Genomic DNA, 16,818 nt, shown 5'->3' on the forward strand with positions numbered 1-16,818 from the left:
CTGCATCCCTGAGTGATGTAAGTTATACAGACCTAAACGGAGGTGTAAACCAGTGGTTTTCAGTCAATGGCACACTGGTGTGCTACGACAACTGTCAGTGTGCCCTGAAATTTTGTCAGTTTCCACTTGCTGTAGCTCTTTCCAGAGCCACCCTGGGGGGCAAAATTGACAACCCCATGCCAACTGGGTATTGAACAGCAAGGCTGCCTGAGTCCCAGCTGGCATGGGGTTTGTCACCCCTACCCCCACAGTGGCTCTTTGAAGAGCCACTATGCAGGGAAATGCAGACCCCACAGGACTCCATTTGGGCTGGGAGGCAGTTGAAACTCTGCTACCCAGCCTGAACGAGCTGATGGGGAGCCAGCTCCCACTCCGTGCTGTGGGAAGAGGGTGAGCAAGAGCCTGTTGGAGCTGGGAAGTGGTTTAAGTGTCACATTCTGGTTCCAGCAGGCTGGTGGGGAGGGGGAACCTGCTTTTAGTGGTTGCTCATTTACTACTAACATCCCTAGCATGGTGTTGAGCGGATTTTGAAAATGTCTGCTTGCTGTCTTAAGACTGGTGAATTTGAAATATGAATGCATTTGATCCTTGTATGTATGACTATTGCAAATCTCTGTAGTCAGACTATAATTTATATTAAATGTAAGTAAATATGATGTTCATGAGCAATCAATTCAACTAAAAAGGGGTTTGCTGTGGAACTGTTTGCCTCATTGAAGTGTGCCATATTACTGAAAAGCTTGGAAATCACTGGTGTAGACAACACCATCTCAGCCTCTTGCATAAGGGAGAGGGCTCTCATGTCAGCTTATAGCAGCTTCACCTCTATAAATAATGTAGCATAGTTATAGGTTTGGAGCTAACTGATACTAACTTGTCTGCTCTGAAGCTGTGTCTATGCTTTTAAGTCACTAAGCTCAATTTAACAACGTGACTGCCTTCACTGCAAATACAAAGGCTGTTTTAAGGGGCGCTAAGGTCAACTTTTTCACACTGCCCCTCTTATGTGGTGTGATGCTACATTGGAATTTAAAAGGTTGAATTAGTGTTCATATAGAAATAGTGTTACTTTAAATGGATTTTACTGACTTCCAGAGGTAACCCACAGTCTGCATTCACCTCTGCTGCTCTCCAGGTGTGCAGGAGGTAGGTAGCAGGAAGCCTAGGAATTTGAATTGGTTTTCTTTCTGACCAGCATGGATAGTGCACATCAGGAGCTATTCATCGTATCTAGCCAGCATGACTTCTCAGGGCTCTTCTGATCTGAGTTCTCAGGGTGGCAAAAGAGCTCCATCACGAAGCCACAAGGAGATCTCATTTCTGTCTGAGGTGAACAATGTGTGCTGAGCAGCCTGTGAACCGGCAAAAAGAATGCAGACATTTATGTGAAGGTTTGACAAGACATGATTGAGAGAGGGCGTGTCAGGGATGCTTAGCAATGCTGGGTCAACATAAAGAAGCTTAGGCAGAGTTATCACAAAGTGAGAGAAGCCAATGGGCAATTTGGGACAATCTCTCAAGATGTTGCTACTAAAAGCAGTTCCATGCCATTCTTGGGAGGGACCCAACCATGCTCCCTGAGGGTAGCATGGACTCTTCAGGAGACTGTCCTCAGGTCTCCAGTGAGAGCCAGATGAGGAGCAGGAGGCAGAGTCTGATGAATCATAGAACACTAGGACTGGAAGGGACCTCAAGAGGCCATCGAGTCCAGCCCCCTGCCCCAATGGCAGGACCAAGTACTATCTAAACCATCCCTGATAGACGTCTGTCTAACCTGTTCTTAAATATCTCCAGCGATGGAGATTCCACAACCTCCCTTGGCAATTTATTCCACTGAAGAGGAGGACATCTCCAGTCAGGAAGCATCGAGGAAGCTGATCATGCCGACCTTAGTCACCCTGGACTGCTACAAGTGGGTTGCGGCTGGGTTGGGGTTATAAGTTTACTTCTGTTGAGCATACTTTTTTAAACTGCCACAAGCAGGTTGCCGGTCAGGTGCAGTGGATCTATGCCCCTTAGAAAAGCTTGTTAATGTTTCTGAGGGTGGAACGCTTATCTTTTTTGGCAGTCTCCATAAAGGTCTCGGTCAGGTGCTTCTAGTTTGTGCATGAGGTTTTTGGGGAGGCCTGATTTATTCCAGCTTCCACAATGGTATACCTTGCCATGCCAGGCAACCAGCAAGTAGTCTGGTGGTATGACACTACACAGCATTCCGGCAAATTTTCCAGCTCTGCTCATACAGTGTGGCTATGTCTACACTAGAGTTTTTTAGCCAAAACTTGCACAGCATCTACGTGCAACAGGTCTCTTGTGGGTCAAAAGATAATCCGCTTTTATGTGTGGATGTGATCGCCAACAAAAATTGTCGGAACATCTCTTCTGACAGTAACTTCTGTAGACAGATGCTTCTAGTGTAGACATAGCCTATAAGCATATTTTCTTGCTCTGAGGCTGATGTCTTAGCAATTTAGAAGTGCGGGAACTTTCATTAAAGTTTATACCCTTAATGTTATTGCACTGCTCTCTGACCATTTAAATTTCTCAGGACTGCCCTGCCGCACCACATGGCTGGCAGGATCTCCTGGTCTCTTCCCCTCCCACCAAACTGCTGGCGGGCTTCTAGCTCCTTTTGACCGTCCCACCTGTGCACTCTCCCGCCCCATGGATGTGAAGGATTTGAAGCAGAGCTGAGAGGTTTTTTCCTGCACTTCAAGGGTTACAGGGCTGTCACCCACTGCCCTGCCCATCACGCGACTGCCGGGCTGTGTGGACCCTGCTCCCAAGCATTGGCCTGTCCAGTACTGGCTTCCCTGCTTTAAATGGCTTTTTGCCTGCCCAGGATTAATGAGGAGCTGCTGAGAAGGGTTTTTTCCTCACTTCACAATTTACAGTGCTTTGTTTCAACTCCCCTCGAACAACCCATCCCAAAAATTCTTAAGCCACCAAGATTTTACCATGTCTGCAATGAAATGGTCTAGATAATTAATAGCTTCTGTTCTGCAGTTTGATTCATTGTCATCTTTAAGAAGCCAAAAGTGGCCTTGGAAAACAAAACTTGCAGTGATTGACAAGCAGAGACCCATTCTTTCTATGGGTAAGCACTTTGTGTCACATTTAAAAATTGTATCTAAATTTTGACAACTCAACTGTCTTCAAGCGGGTGAGTGGGGGAGACAAAGCTGTTACGATATGGCGAAGGAAAAGATCCAAACAGGACCTCATCCTGCAGCAGCTTGAAAAGACAGACTGAGCAAGCCAAAGCCACTGCTGACTGAAAGTGGACATGACAGTAGTGACACAGCATGCTCCAGCGCAGGAACAAGGATTCAGCAGAACTGATGGCTGTCAGAGAGGAAACAGACATCCTGCATTTCATGCTGGAGCTGCAGAGGGACACCACCAGAGGACTCATAACACGGTCTCTTTACCCTGTTGTATGGCCTCCCCTCTATGTCTTAATCCCCCTCTTGCCAGGGAGTAGAGGCAGCCTCATGCTCCACCACTAGGATGTCTCCACACTGCAAAAGGCTCGAATTCCGCCACACGTGACATCAGGATTCCCTTTTTTCTTGCCCCTTAACTCTCCCCCTCTAAATAATAAAAATTGTGTTGTGAAAACCATGTCATTTATTGATTCACATATGGTGGAGTGCACCTGAAGGTGCTTTCATAAAGGTCAGGCACATGGCGGGGGGGTGGTATCACAGTTAAATACAGCAGGTTCATGTGGCTGTCAGCTCATTCATACAGCTATTTTTCAAAGTCTCCCTGATTGCAGTTGCTTCTGCATGTGCATTGTTGAATGCCCTTGTGCCCGGCAGTACATAAGCACTGCCCAGGGCATCTACCTCTCCAGCCCAGCCCGGCATGAAGTTTCCCCCCTTTCATTTGCAGATGTTACAGAGAATACAGTGTGCTGCAAGCACCGGGGGTGAGGTGTGGATGTTGGTTTGGCAAAGATACAAAAGAGTCAAAAGGCACTTGAATCTGGCACATTCTGCTGCTATTCTGCACTTGTTCAGCCTATAGTTGAAGCACTCCTTGCTGCAGTCCAGGGTGCGTGTGTATGGCTTCATGAGCTTGAGGAGCCAGAGGGTAAGCAGGGTCACCTGTTATCACTACGAGTATTTCCACATCACCAATCTTGGATTTTCTGGTCTGGGAAGAGTCCCACTTCGGAGTTTTCTGTGTAGACCTGGATTTCTAAAGATGTGCATGTTGTGCACTTTTCCTGAACATCCCACACAGATGCAGTGGAACAACCTTTGTGATCCACCAATGCCTGCAACACTGTGGAGAAATACCCCTTGTGGTTTATGTACTCTGAGGCCAGGTGGTCCAGCGCAAGGATGGGGCTGTGTGTTCCATTTATCAGTCCAGTGCAGTTAGGAATCTCCATGGCAGCAAAGCTGTCCACTATATTCTGCATGTTTCCCGGAGTCAGTCTTCCACATCAGATGAGCACAGATTGCCTTGACTACCTTGATCACTGCGGCCCCCACTGTAGATCTGTCCACCCCCCCAAATTGGTTTCCCACTGACTGGTAGCTGTCATGCATTGCATGCTTCCATAGAGCAATTGCCACGTGCTTGTGAATTGTCAAATCAGGTCTCCTGGTATTGCTGCACTTCACAGTGGGGGGGATAGCAAATCACTAAGTTCCACGAAAGTGGCATGTGGCATGCGGAAGTTTTGCAGCCACTGCTGTTTGTCCCAGACCTTCAAAATGAGGTGGTTCCACCAGTGTGTACTAATTTCACAGCTGCAGAACTGGTGCTTCACTGCTAGTGCTTCCTGTTCTCCAGTTCTTCAATATCATTCTCATCCTTCCACTGGCTTTACCTGATGATAAACTACACGACACTTCAGGAGGTGGCCATAATGCACGGCAGCAGCTATAAGCTGTTCAGGATCCATGCTAATATTGAGCTAGTGATGTGAGGCAAGGGCAGGCTTTGGGAAAGTGTGTTGTGTGGCACTGCACTGTGGGATGATATCGGATACCCACAGCCATCTGTGGTGCTTTTTTCCCCAAGCTACTAGCACCAAAACCCAGAAGGCAATGGGGTACAGGCAGTATGGGATAGGTACCCACAATGCACTGCTGGCAATCAAACGTAGGTAAGGCAGTGGTGACGCTATGTCAACTTTTTGGATATTTGTGGACACCCATCTTCGACTTTATCAAATCTAATGGTAAAACGTTGGCATCAATAAACTCAGCTGTATTTCATAGTGTAGACGTAGCTTAAGACTATTGCATGTCTGCAGTCCATCTCCTTCCAGGTTTAGTCTACCAGTGTGGGCTGCCCATCTGATTTTTACAACTTTGTGAATAATATAGCTGAAGTCAATGTATTTAGATCTTATCAGTATCTTTGTGGGGTAAGTCAACTGTTGACTTCTGACTTCCTCTACACTTGTTCTGATGGAGTGAGAACTGGAATTGACAGATTCTACCCCGGATCGCTTAGTGGTTGATGTATCATGATAAATTTATCCTGCTTGATCAATAGCTGCTTGTCAGTCTGGCAGGTGATGAAGACATGCCCTGTCTGAGTTGGTGAACCCCATAGTTTTGCTTCCATGGTCATCTGTTCCATGCAGTATCATAGATGCCCGTAACTGCAGTGGGAGCCATGGGCACAGAACATCCTTGAAAATAAGCCCTTGTGTATGTTCTTGTTCTGCGCCCCAGGCTTGCCCAGGCCTTGGTAAAACATCATTGGAGGCACTGGGCTGGGGCTGCTGTGGAGCTGATGTGTTCTAGCACTCGCCCTTTCCTCTCCCTCAGTGCTGCACCAGCTGTGATGACAATGCCCCAGCTACCAGCTATTGTGTGGAATGCTCAGAGCCACTATGTGAGACGTGCGTGGAGGCCCATCAGAGGGTGAAATACACCAAGGACCACACGGTCAGATCTACAGGTAAGTGCCACGCTTCGGGCAGGGAAAGTCTGAGCTAGCTTGATACTGTTGCCTGCCCCTTAGAGAGGTATGGGATTGGGGGTGGGTTACACTGTGGTACCACCTTGCCCATCCAGAGTGCCATGCTCTGGCATCTGCACGAGAATGAATTTAAACCAGTTTGAAACTGATCTGGTTAAATCAGTGGTGTGTTCATACTATCTTATGTTCTGTTCCACTTGACCTGCTCTCTGGCAATGCTGTCCTGTCGTTAGATGCAATGAGAGTATCCACCTGAAGTTGTACTGCTTTAATTGAATTAGTTTGATTGTCCCCTGTGGACAGCATGCAACCTTCTCATGCAGACAAGGATCCAATGACAGAAAGTTTGGTCTCCTTTTGTTCCCATTGTGCCACCAACAAGGGTGTGGGCATTGCATAGATCCTGGTAGCATGGGCTCTGCCCTCCATGGCCACGACTGGAGCCCTTGAAGAGAGAATCTGGGACATCTGGATATAGGCTGTATTTGGGCATGTTGCCCGGCTTGCCTTTAGCTCTGCCGGTGCCACCTTTATTTCCCCCTGCCAATGTACAACTGACAAGCTTCCCCTTCAGCTCTGCAGCCCTCCCCTTTAGCCTCCCCAGTGCACAGCTCTGTCATTATCCCTCACCTTCCCCACAGCTTTGCTGGTGCCCCTCATTCTGACCTGTAGGCCACTCTAGGCTGGTGACCTGTTTGATGTTTAGCCCGAGCTAAGGGTGGAGGGTCATAGTTGCACTCTGTTCTAGGTCCAGCAACGTCAAAGGAGGGTGAGCGCACCGTCTACTGCTCTGTGCACAAGCATGAACCCTTGGTGCTCTTCTGTGATACCTGTGACACTCTGACCTGCCGGGACTGCCAGCTCAATGCCCACAAGGATCACCAGTAAGCATGCACCCCTGCTGGCTGTACTTTGCCATGGTGACTAGGCTGCTTTGTAGCAGGGCTGTGTTGTCCTATCTTCTGTCTGGGCTCCTAAAGGCATGGCTTCCCTCAAGGCCAGGCCCTCTGCCTGGGCTTGAGACATGGAAGAAAGATAGGCACAGGCGGTCCAAGTAGTGAGGTCAAAGTAGACTGCTTTGAGACTGTGCATCCTTTCTCCTGCGTGGTGTGGCTGGGATGTCTGTGGCAGACATCTCTGCTGGGCACTGCTGTCCTCTGTCGTGTTTCCCAGCTGCTGGTGAGCTTGACCTATTCTTGCTTCAGTGACTGTTCTCAGGACAGCCAGGACTGAGTCATCTCACACACTTGCTTTCATCTCTCTTACCAGCAGCCTGTCAGTCACCCAAGCAATCTGCTCTGGCCTGTAATAGCCTTCACTAGCCTGCACTTAACATGTTGAATAGTGACAGAGAGGAAGCCGTGCTAGTCTATACACTATCAAAACAAAAAGCAGTCAACTTTTTGCACTTAACAGTGAGACTCACCTCAGGATCTGCACTTCTATGTAATTCTGTCACCCTGAGATGTTTCTAAGGAAAACAAACTTACTATCAGTCAGAGTAGTGAGTGAGGAAATGGAGCAAAAAGTTGCACACCCAAGGAGGCTAACTTGCTGTCTGAAGTTTATCCTGCCCTGGGCATTGGTCTGCCATCTTCCAGCAGAGATGGTCTGGGCACCTGTTCTGTGGAAGTGCTTGTTTATTTCCTGGTTGTGGGACGATGGAGTGTTGGAATTTGGGGAACAGAAGACAGTCAAGCAAACCTTTGATGTTTAACTCAAAATAAAGTTCTCTTCCTCTCTTCTTCCATTATTCCCTTTTTAACTGCCTAGGTAGGCATGCCGCTTTTTACAGTGCTTAATTTACTTAGCTGGCCAAGAGACAGGCTAACAAAGGTCCCTTGTCTGGCAGGAAACCTGCTTTTCTACCTCTCCTGCTGTGATACAGAATGTAAGAATGTATTTTACGCATCCCCATGCATTTTGTAACATTAATATCCAGTGTGACCCTAGCTTTCACTTTTGATCTCCTGTGACACGAGGGGTTCGTGGGTCGCAGCCCTACACCTGTTTCTCTGGCTGGCCGATTCCAAGTGCACGCTCACTTCCATCATTGCAGGTACCAGTTCTTGGAGGATGCTGTGCGGAACCAGCGCAAGATGTTGGCTGCCTTGGTGAAACGCCTGGGGGACAAGCATGCCAACCTGCAGAAATCCACCAAGGAAGTGCGCACCTCGTATGTAGCACTGTATAGCATCCTCACCATGTGGAGGATCCCTGCCCATGCTGCTTCTGAGCCCTAAAGATGCCTGGGGAGGCCCATCCTAGTGCTATGGGGAGGAAGGGATTGAGAGACTTCAAGTGCAGGTCCCTATGTGCATTCCACTAGGTGGCCACATGTGACTTAAGACTAGAGTCATGACATCCACCACTCTAACGACATGTGCTTAGTTGGTTTGAACAGTGAATATCTCTTCAGAGTAATGTGGCTAGGTCACTCCAACAGTAGCACCATGGTGTCCAACCAATAGAGGCTAAAGTATGTTTGCAAGCATGATCCATGCTTGTGCTCCAGCTAGCCTCATGCTTTGTGCCAAGGGCATGAAGGCTCAGGGCAAGACTGCCTCTCCTGGTCATTTGTGATGCTGTATGGCCTGCATTAGAAACTTTGGCATTGCCAAACAAATTCCTATTAGCTTCTTGCATTCCTCATTAGCCAAAGAAGGGGCCTGGCTTGTCTGGCAGTTGGGGTAGAGACCTTGTGGGGTTACTGTTAGCTGGCGAGGAAGCAATTGGGGTAGGCAGAAGAGTGCCCCCCTGCCAGAAAGCTGTTTGGGGCTTGATCACTGTCTGTCATTCTGTGCAGCTGTTGCTAAAGCAGGGAGCTCCTCTACTCCTAACTAGTTTACAGGATGGGACAGGGAAGCTTGATATATTCCAGAACCTCTCTCAGCTTTGCCTTGGCTGGCAGAGATGTATCAAAACCCGGGGAGCGTGCAGGGGTATATGGTGTACTCAACATGTGGCTGTCACTGGCTCTGCAGGATCCGGCAGGTGACCGACGTGCAGAAGCGGGTGCAGGTGGATGTGAAGATGGCCATCCTGCAGATTATGAAGGAGCTGAACAAGCGGGGCAAAGTTCTGGTCAGCGATGCACAGGTGCGTGTATCTCCTGGGGCCCTTCCATCCCACTTGTGAATCGGACCCTCTGACTCACCCTTCTGCTGCCTTTGTTGGGGGTTTGAATGCAGATGTGTGGGAACTTTCTCTGAACACATGGATATTCGTACTGAAACCTGCCCTCTCTCTGCTTCCAGAGAAGAAGGGGGTTCTGCTGTGGCACCCCCCATTCTCATGGCTCCACAGGGTCTATGCTACATTTCAGTCCTTAAACAGTCTCCTGGAGGAACCCTTCCAGTGTGCAAGCCCCCAAGGGGGTAGGAGTAGGCCTCTTGGCCTCTGACTAGTCCTTGGGATGTTCATGTCCTCCTCCTCTACCCCAAGAGCTGCGCTGAGCATGTCCAGCTGAGAATTTCTGAGCAGGAGTCTGTCCTATCCCTCGTCAGCATGAAGCCCTCTTCTCATCCATTCATATTATTGAAATATTAGGCAGTTCCTGCTTGTCCATGCAGTCTGCACTTCAGCCCAGAGTTTGTGGCAGGGTCCTGCTGGGGTGGGGTGGAGTGGGCAGGTCTCTCTTCTGTCACTGATAGAGCGTTGGCACCTGGCTGTGTTGCAGAAAGTGACAGAGGGGCAGCAGGAGAAGCTGGAGCGTCAGCACTGGGCCATGACCAAGCTTCAGCGCCATCAGGAGCACATCTTGCGTTTTGCCTCCTGGGCCCTGGAGAGTGACAATAATACCGCCCTGCTGCTTTCCAAGAAACTGGTGAGTGACTGGAAGGGCTATGGGGGCGGGGAGGGGGAGCACAGAACAGTGAGGCCCCATCTGATGCCAGGTTGCTGACCTAAGTTGCTGGTGGGCTCAGGTGTATTTGCTGCAGGCTGCTCACCAGGCCTGGTTCTAGTGGAGATCCTCTCTCCACTTCGGTTTCTGAAAGGGATGAGGCTGTCACTTTGCTCAGCTCTGGTGGTATAGTGTGACCTGTCACAGTGCTGTGGTCCTACGTTTGCACTTCATCCTCAGCATTGTCATCCCTTGTTCCCAATCAGTTCTGAGAAAGCACATTTGTTCTGAAGATGAAAGCACTATAGAAAACATACTACAGTACTACACAAACCTGCATGTGTGCAATCACCTCTGTGCCAAGGAGAGCTCACTAGTGATCAGTTCTTGAAAACAGCAAAGATTTTCCCCCCCTCAGGCTACAAGTTTTTAACAATGTTTCCTTTAATCTTTTTTGTATGTGTGTGGAATAATTTTAGGTGAACCGAGGCATGTGCAAATGTGTACCACAAGTAGAAACAAAAACGGTGGTGTGCGCTGTACTGATCAGCTGGGCTGCATTTGAATCTCTCCAAGCTTAGGGAACGCTGAGGGCACTGCGTGACAGCTCTTGCTGAGAACAGCCTCTCACACGAATAACTCAGCCAATCCTTCTGTTTAAATACACCCTAGTCAGTGTGTCTTATCTGTCAGTTATTGGATTGAGTGGGTGACCCTCTCCCAAGCTCAGAGTTGATAACTGGTATGTGTACCCTGCCCGTGCTGCTGCGGTAGTGCCATGACATGAGCAGTGTATTCACTCAGTTGATTGAAAAACAAAAAGACATTGAAAGTTGTCAGTACAGCCCTTTTCTGTGCGTCTCACTCGGGTGCGTTTTTTCACACCTCTGTAGGACTAATGTTTTAGCACTGAAAGGTGGTAGTGTAGATGTAGTCTTCTCTTTCAAGCCAGGTAACGAGCATAGCATGGCTTGGTCTGATTTACCGCCCCCCTGCACCCCCTGGAATATTGATCCTTCTGGAGGAATCATCCCTATATGATACATTAGCCCAGAACAGGGTCACTGGCAATACACATAAGAACCAAGCCAATGCCGTATTCACCAAATCTTCCCTGTTTCCATAGCATTGCATTAATCCTGTCTTATTGGTGCACCCAGCGTGGACCCCTGCACCCTGCTCCTACATGGAGATCCAGAGTCAGGGGTTACATGGGAAGAGAGGGTAGGATGTGACCCCTGCCTTCTGGGCTTCAGGGCATCATTACCTTGAGTGAGACCATCTGTTCCTCTTGCCTCCGTTTCCCCTTGCTCCAGATCTACTTCCAGCTGCACCGTGCCCTCAAGATGATTGTAGACCCTGTAGAGCCCCAAGGTGACATGAAGTTTCAGTGGGATCTTAATGCCTGGACCAAGAGTGTGGAGACCTTCGGTAAGTCGTGGTCCCAACACCTCAGGGACTCTGAAGATGCGGGAGGGGTGGGGGGTGGAAACTTCTGGCTTTGAGACTGGCATGTGTGTCCCAGAGGGAAGGGGATTGCAGAGATTCCAGAAACTAGACCCCACCCTGGCTTCAGGGGGTGTGCGCTGCTGCTTCTGGGAGCCGAGCGCCCCAGCTGTCCCTCCTCCCTGGGGCGGGGTTGGATCTTGGCAGGTAAGATGCCTGTTGCAGAACAGCAGGGAGTGCTTTTTATGTGGATCTTGAGGCTGGCTCCTGTTCCTTGAGAGCTCAGTGGGTCTCCTCTGGAGGGGAGCTGAGACACATTCTGGACTGTACCTCTTGTGTCTGGACTGGGTCTGCAGTCTCTGGGGTTATGGGGTCTAGTCCCACTGCTGCATTGGGATCCATCTGAAATTCACTCCCTGCAGCAGGACCACCCAGATATATGTAGTGCTGCAGTGGGATGCGAGGGTTCAGCCAGCACATGGAACACCCTGCTTGGCCATGGGAGCAGATCCAAAATGGCCAGCCTGCTTCAGCAGCTCCATGTCCAGGCATGTGACACATCCTGTTTTTTGTAGCTTGGGCTGGGAGAGTCGGGGCTTGCACAGTAAGGTCACAAAGGCCTGTGGAATTCAAGGGGGAACCCAATTCCGTTTGGGTGCTTCCATTTAAATGCCTCCTAACATGCCTGTCCTCTCCCCACCCCAGGAACAATAGTCTCAGAGCGGAGCGGTGTCCCGCAGGCCGCGGCCCCCAACGCGCAGATCCAGCGTGCCAATGCCACCGGCCCGGCAGCGGGAGGAGGGGTGAAACAGGTCTCCAGCACTCCCCAGGTACTGGCTCCTCTTACGAATGTCCCTCCCATGGTCCCGAACCGGCCTGGGACTGCTGTCTCCCAGAGCCAGCCTCCACCTCTGCAGCCGCCAATACAGCCCGCCCGGATCCTCACGGCCCCTGTGGTTAAGAGTGGTGCCGGAAGCACCTACGTACAGCCCATGCAGCTCCAGCTGGTGCAGCCCCGCGGCCTCCTACAGATGAACGGCCAGCAGCAAGTCATGGGCCAGCTGGTGCTTCTGCCCCAGGTCAATGGGACTCAGGTGGGTGCCACACTCTAGCGGCGACCTGGCAGGTGGTGGGGGAGCCTCTTCCCAGTGGTAGCAGCAGTGGGGTGGCCCATGCGCCAAGCTCTGCCCTTCCTGCGGGATGATAGGTCCTTTTCCCTCTCCCTGCAGGGTGTGCAGCAAGCCTCAGTACAGTCCACCATTGTCAGCAAGGGGCATCTGGCCCCAGGGGCCCTGCTGCAGCCTACCAACAGCCAGGCAGACTGCTTCATCAGCGATGGTAGCATCCCGGCATCCTCTGTCGTGCAGGTGAGCCGAGGCAAATATGAGTTTACATAACACAAGGCTAGCCAGCAGAGCTACTCGAGACAGAGGTTACATATTAAATACATTCACAACACGCGTCCTAAACCTAACTAACGAGAGAATTTGAGACTGGAAAATCTCCTCCTGTATAAGTTCTCCCATCATTTATCAGCCATTCTGTGACCTCTGCTCTCCTTGGATTTGCAGTGGATTTGATAAATTCCTTGGTGAAGGCTCCAAAGTGAGTCTTGTAGTATAAAAATCAGTTCCTCCCTTGCAAACAGGATATCTCCATCTGCATGTGTCTTCCTATCTAAAAATCTGCCCCACAGTTTGCAGTCACTGGTTTAACATGTTGAATAAGTGTTCATTGTGAAGTGTGCAAAAGTTACCTTTTACATGTGGGTATATGGAGAGACATTTTGTGGTCTGAAGGAAGCTTGTTGATCAGTTTCCAGTAACTGGCCCCCACCAGCATACAGATGACTCAAATCATCTAGCTCAGGACAATTAAGATGAGACATGGTAAAGCTGTCTTTGACTTGTCCAACTTCTGTTGCTCCAGTAAAGCAAACTTCTCATAAGTTTCTCTCTCTCCAGAAGATGGTTGTCCAGTCATGGATATAACCTCACTTAGCTCGTTGTCTGATACCCTGGGAAACCAACTTGGTTGCACAATCACTGCCCTTGACAAGACAAGCAGCCTGAGACAGGCTTCCAGAAGAATCCTGACATGACACTCTGGCAAGCTAGTGTGTAAACACGTGGAATTTGCCCATTCCTGTGGAGGATGGGTGTTCGCTAGTACCCAGGTTGTGAGGCCCCTCAGCACTAGCTTCTGAGTGCTGGGGAGTTTTATCTGTGCTTTGTTTAGATCAGCCCAGTCAGCACAGAGCTGCAGCCCGTGTGGCATCCGAAGGGCCGTATAGATAGTATTGGACGTGGGCTGCATATGTGGCCCACAATGATATAGTTGAGAAACACAGCTATAGAATATCCATGAGAAGCTCCATATTGGCTTAGACCAGAGGCCCATCTAGTTCGTATCTGGTCTTCTGACAGTGGGCAGTGCCAGATTCCCTGTTTCACTTGTTCTCTCCAGGGAATCAAATCCACCTGGTGTCGCCCATTTCCAGCTCCCCCTGAACCACTAGCCCCTGGCATCCTACTGCTGTCCAGACAGAGCTACAGGCTCACACCAGCTCTAACATGTGCAAAGCATGTCCAGCCCCACATCCATTGAACACTCACCGAATCACCAGGCCTGCTAGTACCTTCCACCAGCTGGTAGGATGTAGTTTTCCAGGCCAGTACTATGCTTAACACCAATGCACTTAGCTCAGGCCTACACTATGGTGTATATCTGTGTAAACAAATGCCTTGCTCACAGGTGTGAAAGGTACAAACAGCAATGCTCTATTGACTCTACCCCTCCACGTAGACAGTGTCATGTGAGAGGGCTTCTCCTGCTGACAGATACTGCCTCTGTGCTTCCTGCTAACATGCTTGTATACCTGCAGATGAGCTTGTCCATTGCCACTGCCTCCTTCCTTCCTGTTCAGTTTCTCTTTGAAATCTCACACGTCTTAATGTGTGTTCCGTCCAGACTGGTGGGTGGGGTGGCACAATACAGAAGTTACATTTTAAACAAACACCTAGCTGTGGTATTAGCCTGTCACAACCTCTTCACCTTTGGCAGCTGACTGATACCTTGGCCTGGGTGTTAGGAACTTATTTTCAGCAGCTAGTCATACTGTTGTGCATCCATTCACTGTGATACCGAGCACCAGAGCTGGCACTGGTTTCCATTTGAGACTTCCAGTGCCTATAGCAGAATCACACTACCCCTCTAAATCACTGTCACTTGGCCTTAAGACTCTTTTGGGTGGCAGGAAAGAGGTGTGGTGGCAGCTGGGAATTGGGGGGAATTAGTGGCCTAGTGTGGCAGGGTCTGAGTTCTCCTTGACGTGTCCCCTTTTCATTCCTTTGTAGCCGATGGACACCCAGGAGGAAGGTTTTGGAGACCAGGGTAAGAGGCTGCGGGGAGGCCTTTGGGGATGGGGAGGGTTGATGTTTTCAGGGTGGGGCAGAGTTATCGCCTTGTCCATGTCTCCCACCAGGCCCCAGAATGGAAGTGCTGGGGGTAGTGTCCGTGTGTGGCCTGGCACCATGGGGGAGCAGCGCCTCTTCCTGCTGCCTCCACTCCGTGTGGGCAGCCTCCTATCTCATTGCTCTTCCAGTTGCCTGTGAAGGTCACGGAATTTTAGATCTGGGACGGAGCTCGAGGGGTCGTATGGCAAAGCACCATCTAGACCTTAAGTCTCTTCAGAGTTGAACATTGGTGCTTCATTGAAATTAGTTGGATGGACCCACTAGTCCCCATTCCCTGCAGGCTCAAGCAGACTGCTGGAATGCTGCCTTCCTGCCCATGCCCAGACTAGAAAAAGGCTGCTGCTTCTGGCTGCTTTGGGGTTTCTGCTGGTAGCATGGCTGGAGCACCTGCTGCCCCAGGGGGATGGGCAGGGGCACTGGGCTGCAGGGACAAAGGCTTTCTGACTTCTTCTTGACTTCTCTCTCAGCAGATAGCACCGAGGCCCACGTATCAGGAATGAAGAGGTAAGTCAGCAGCGCCCTTGCCATGGTACCTGGGGAGGGAGTGAGGCCCTTAAGGGGTATGTGTGGGGACTGTATTATTTACCAGCCTGTTGCATGCTGGCTGTCCCCTTTCCTCCCATGGGTCACCCACTGCTGTGACCACCTGCTCCCACCTTCCAATGCTGCATTTCAGGCCCAGGCCCTCTGATGGCAATGTCATGCGCAAGGTGCCACGGGTGAGCTTGGAGCGGCTGGACCTGGACCTGACAGCCGACAGCCAGCCACCTGTGTTCAAAGTCTTCCCTGGCAACAGCAACGAGGACTACAACCTGATTGTCATCGAGCGTGGGGCCCAGCAGGGCGCTGCCCTGCCCCCTGGCGCCACCCAGCCAGGAGCCATTGTCAAGGTCAGTGGTGCTGTGGAGTACCTGCCCAGCTTGCTGTAGGGCACCAGTGGGGGATGTGCCCAGTGGGTGGCACTGGGTTCCTGGCCATAGGGAAGCCAGCTTTGATGCGTCCACATCCTGCTGGGGGTGCATTGCTTGGCTGTGGGGGGAGAGTGCTGACTCTGTGCTGTCCGCCCCCCAGGAGGAGCAGATGGAGACGGCTATTGAATATCCAGCGGAGGAGCCCAGAGACACCAAGCCCATTGTTCTGCCTCAGGATGTACTAGCTGCAGAGGGCTCCATGTCCCGTCTCATCTCCCCCAGTGGCAGCCTGGGCTCCAATCTGGACATGACAACAGGCCTGAGTCAGGACGGGGGCATGGACTCGACTGATGCTGCCCACTGCAGAGTATGTCGCAAGGCTGGCGCTGTCGTGATGTGTAACCAGTGTGAGCACTGCTACCACCTGGACTGCCACCTGCCAGTGTTGCAGGAGATCCCCAGGTACTCATCCCCTTTCCCAGATGCCCCCTCCCCTGCTTCAGCTTTGCCCCTGTCTTCCCTGTCTGCTCCCTGCCTTGCTTTCCAGAGTCCTGGCCTGCTCCGCCCACCTGAAAGGGGTGGCGTGGATTCCAGCCTTTCGAAGTGGGTTCAGTCAGAGGGTAGCTGGGTGGTTGTCCAGGTACAATAGTTGGTTCTTGAGAATACTGTGGGGAAGAACGTATGGTGGAGGTGTCTGGCAGGCAGGCTTCCATGGTCTGAGAGGGAGGGTGGAGCTGGGAGCCAGGACTCCAGGGTTCATTCCCCCCAGCGCTACTACTGGTACGCTGCAGGAACAAATGTGCGCGGGTCCCCTGCTGTCTAGCTGTGGGTGCAGGAGGCAGTGCTGCTCACACCGTGTTCCCCCCCTCCCTTAGTCAGGAGTGGAAGTGCCTGTTGTGCCAGGAACTGCTGGAACCCAGCGATGAAGATGTCGCCCGTTTCTCCGCCTTGGAAGATGGTGGGGGGGCCAATAAACTCTCCCCCTTGGAGCAGACGGTTAGTGTGTGGGGCTGGGGGGGCCTAGTGACTGGGATTTGTTGAGTGTGTGCGTTCTCTGCCTGCCTGTGAGCACCATGTGGGGGAATATGGGCAGAGTGTTCTGCTCTGTGGGCTGAGCCAGGAACCAGGGCCGGCCTGGTGTCCCAGAGCCTGGCTTTGTGCCTGCATGATTCCATAGTTGGAGCTGGGGTGC

The 16,818-nt window shown here is 51.0% G+C and overlaps 1 protein-coding gene across 4 annotated transcripts in view; it reads left to right on the forward strand.

The window, feature by feature from the left end:
• Positions 1–16,818, forward strand: part of TRIM28 (tripartite motif containing 28) — a 35,978-nt gene that overhangs the window by 16,490 nt on the left and 2,670 nt on the right. For 2 of the 4 annotated variants that reach the window (XM_075017773.1, XM_075017775.1), the window contains exons 3-15: positions 5,796–5,928; positions 6,698–6,833; positions 8,009–8,125; positions 8,934–9,048; positions 9,629–9,775; positions 11,110–11,224; positions 11,945–12,333; positions 12,469–12,606; positions 14,596–14,632; positions 15,183–15,219; positions 15,392–15,605; positions 15,787–16,088; positions 16,502–16,622. In XM_075017773.1, coding sequence (XP_074873874.1) covers positions 5,796–5,928; positions 6,698–6,833; positions 8,009–8,125; positions 8,934–9,048; positions 9,629–9,775; positions 11,110–11,224; positions 11,945–12,333; positions 12,469–12,606; positions 14,596–14,632; positions 15,183–15,219; positions 15,392–15,605; positions 15,787–16,088; positions 16,502–16,622 — 2,001 coding nt within the window. The remainder of the gene's footprint in view (positions 1–5,795; positions 5,929–6,697; positions 6,834–8,008; positions 8,126–8,933; positions 9,049–9,628; positions 9,776–11,109; positions 11,225–11,944; positions 12,334–12,468; positions 12,607–14,595; positions 14,633–15,182; positions 15,220–15,391; positions 15,606–15,786; positions 16,089–16,501; positions 16,623–16,818) is intronic. The other 2 variants (XM_075017774.1, XM_075017776.1) reach the window with 2 other exon arrangements.

Source organism: Carettochelys insculpta, chromosome 22, assembly GCF_033958435.1.
Source record: "Carettochelys insculpta isolate YL-2023 chromosome 22, ASM3395843v1, whole genome shotgun sequence".
NCBI classification, from domain to species: Eukaryota; Metazoa; Chordata; order Testudines; family Carettochelyidae; genus Carettochelys; species Carettochelys insculpta.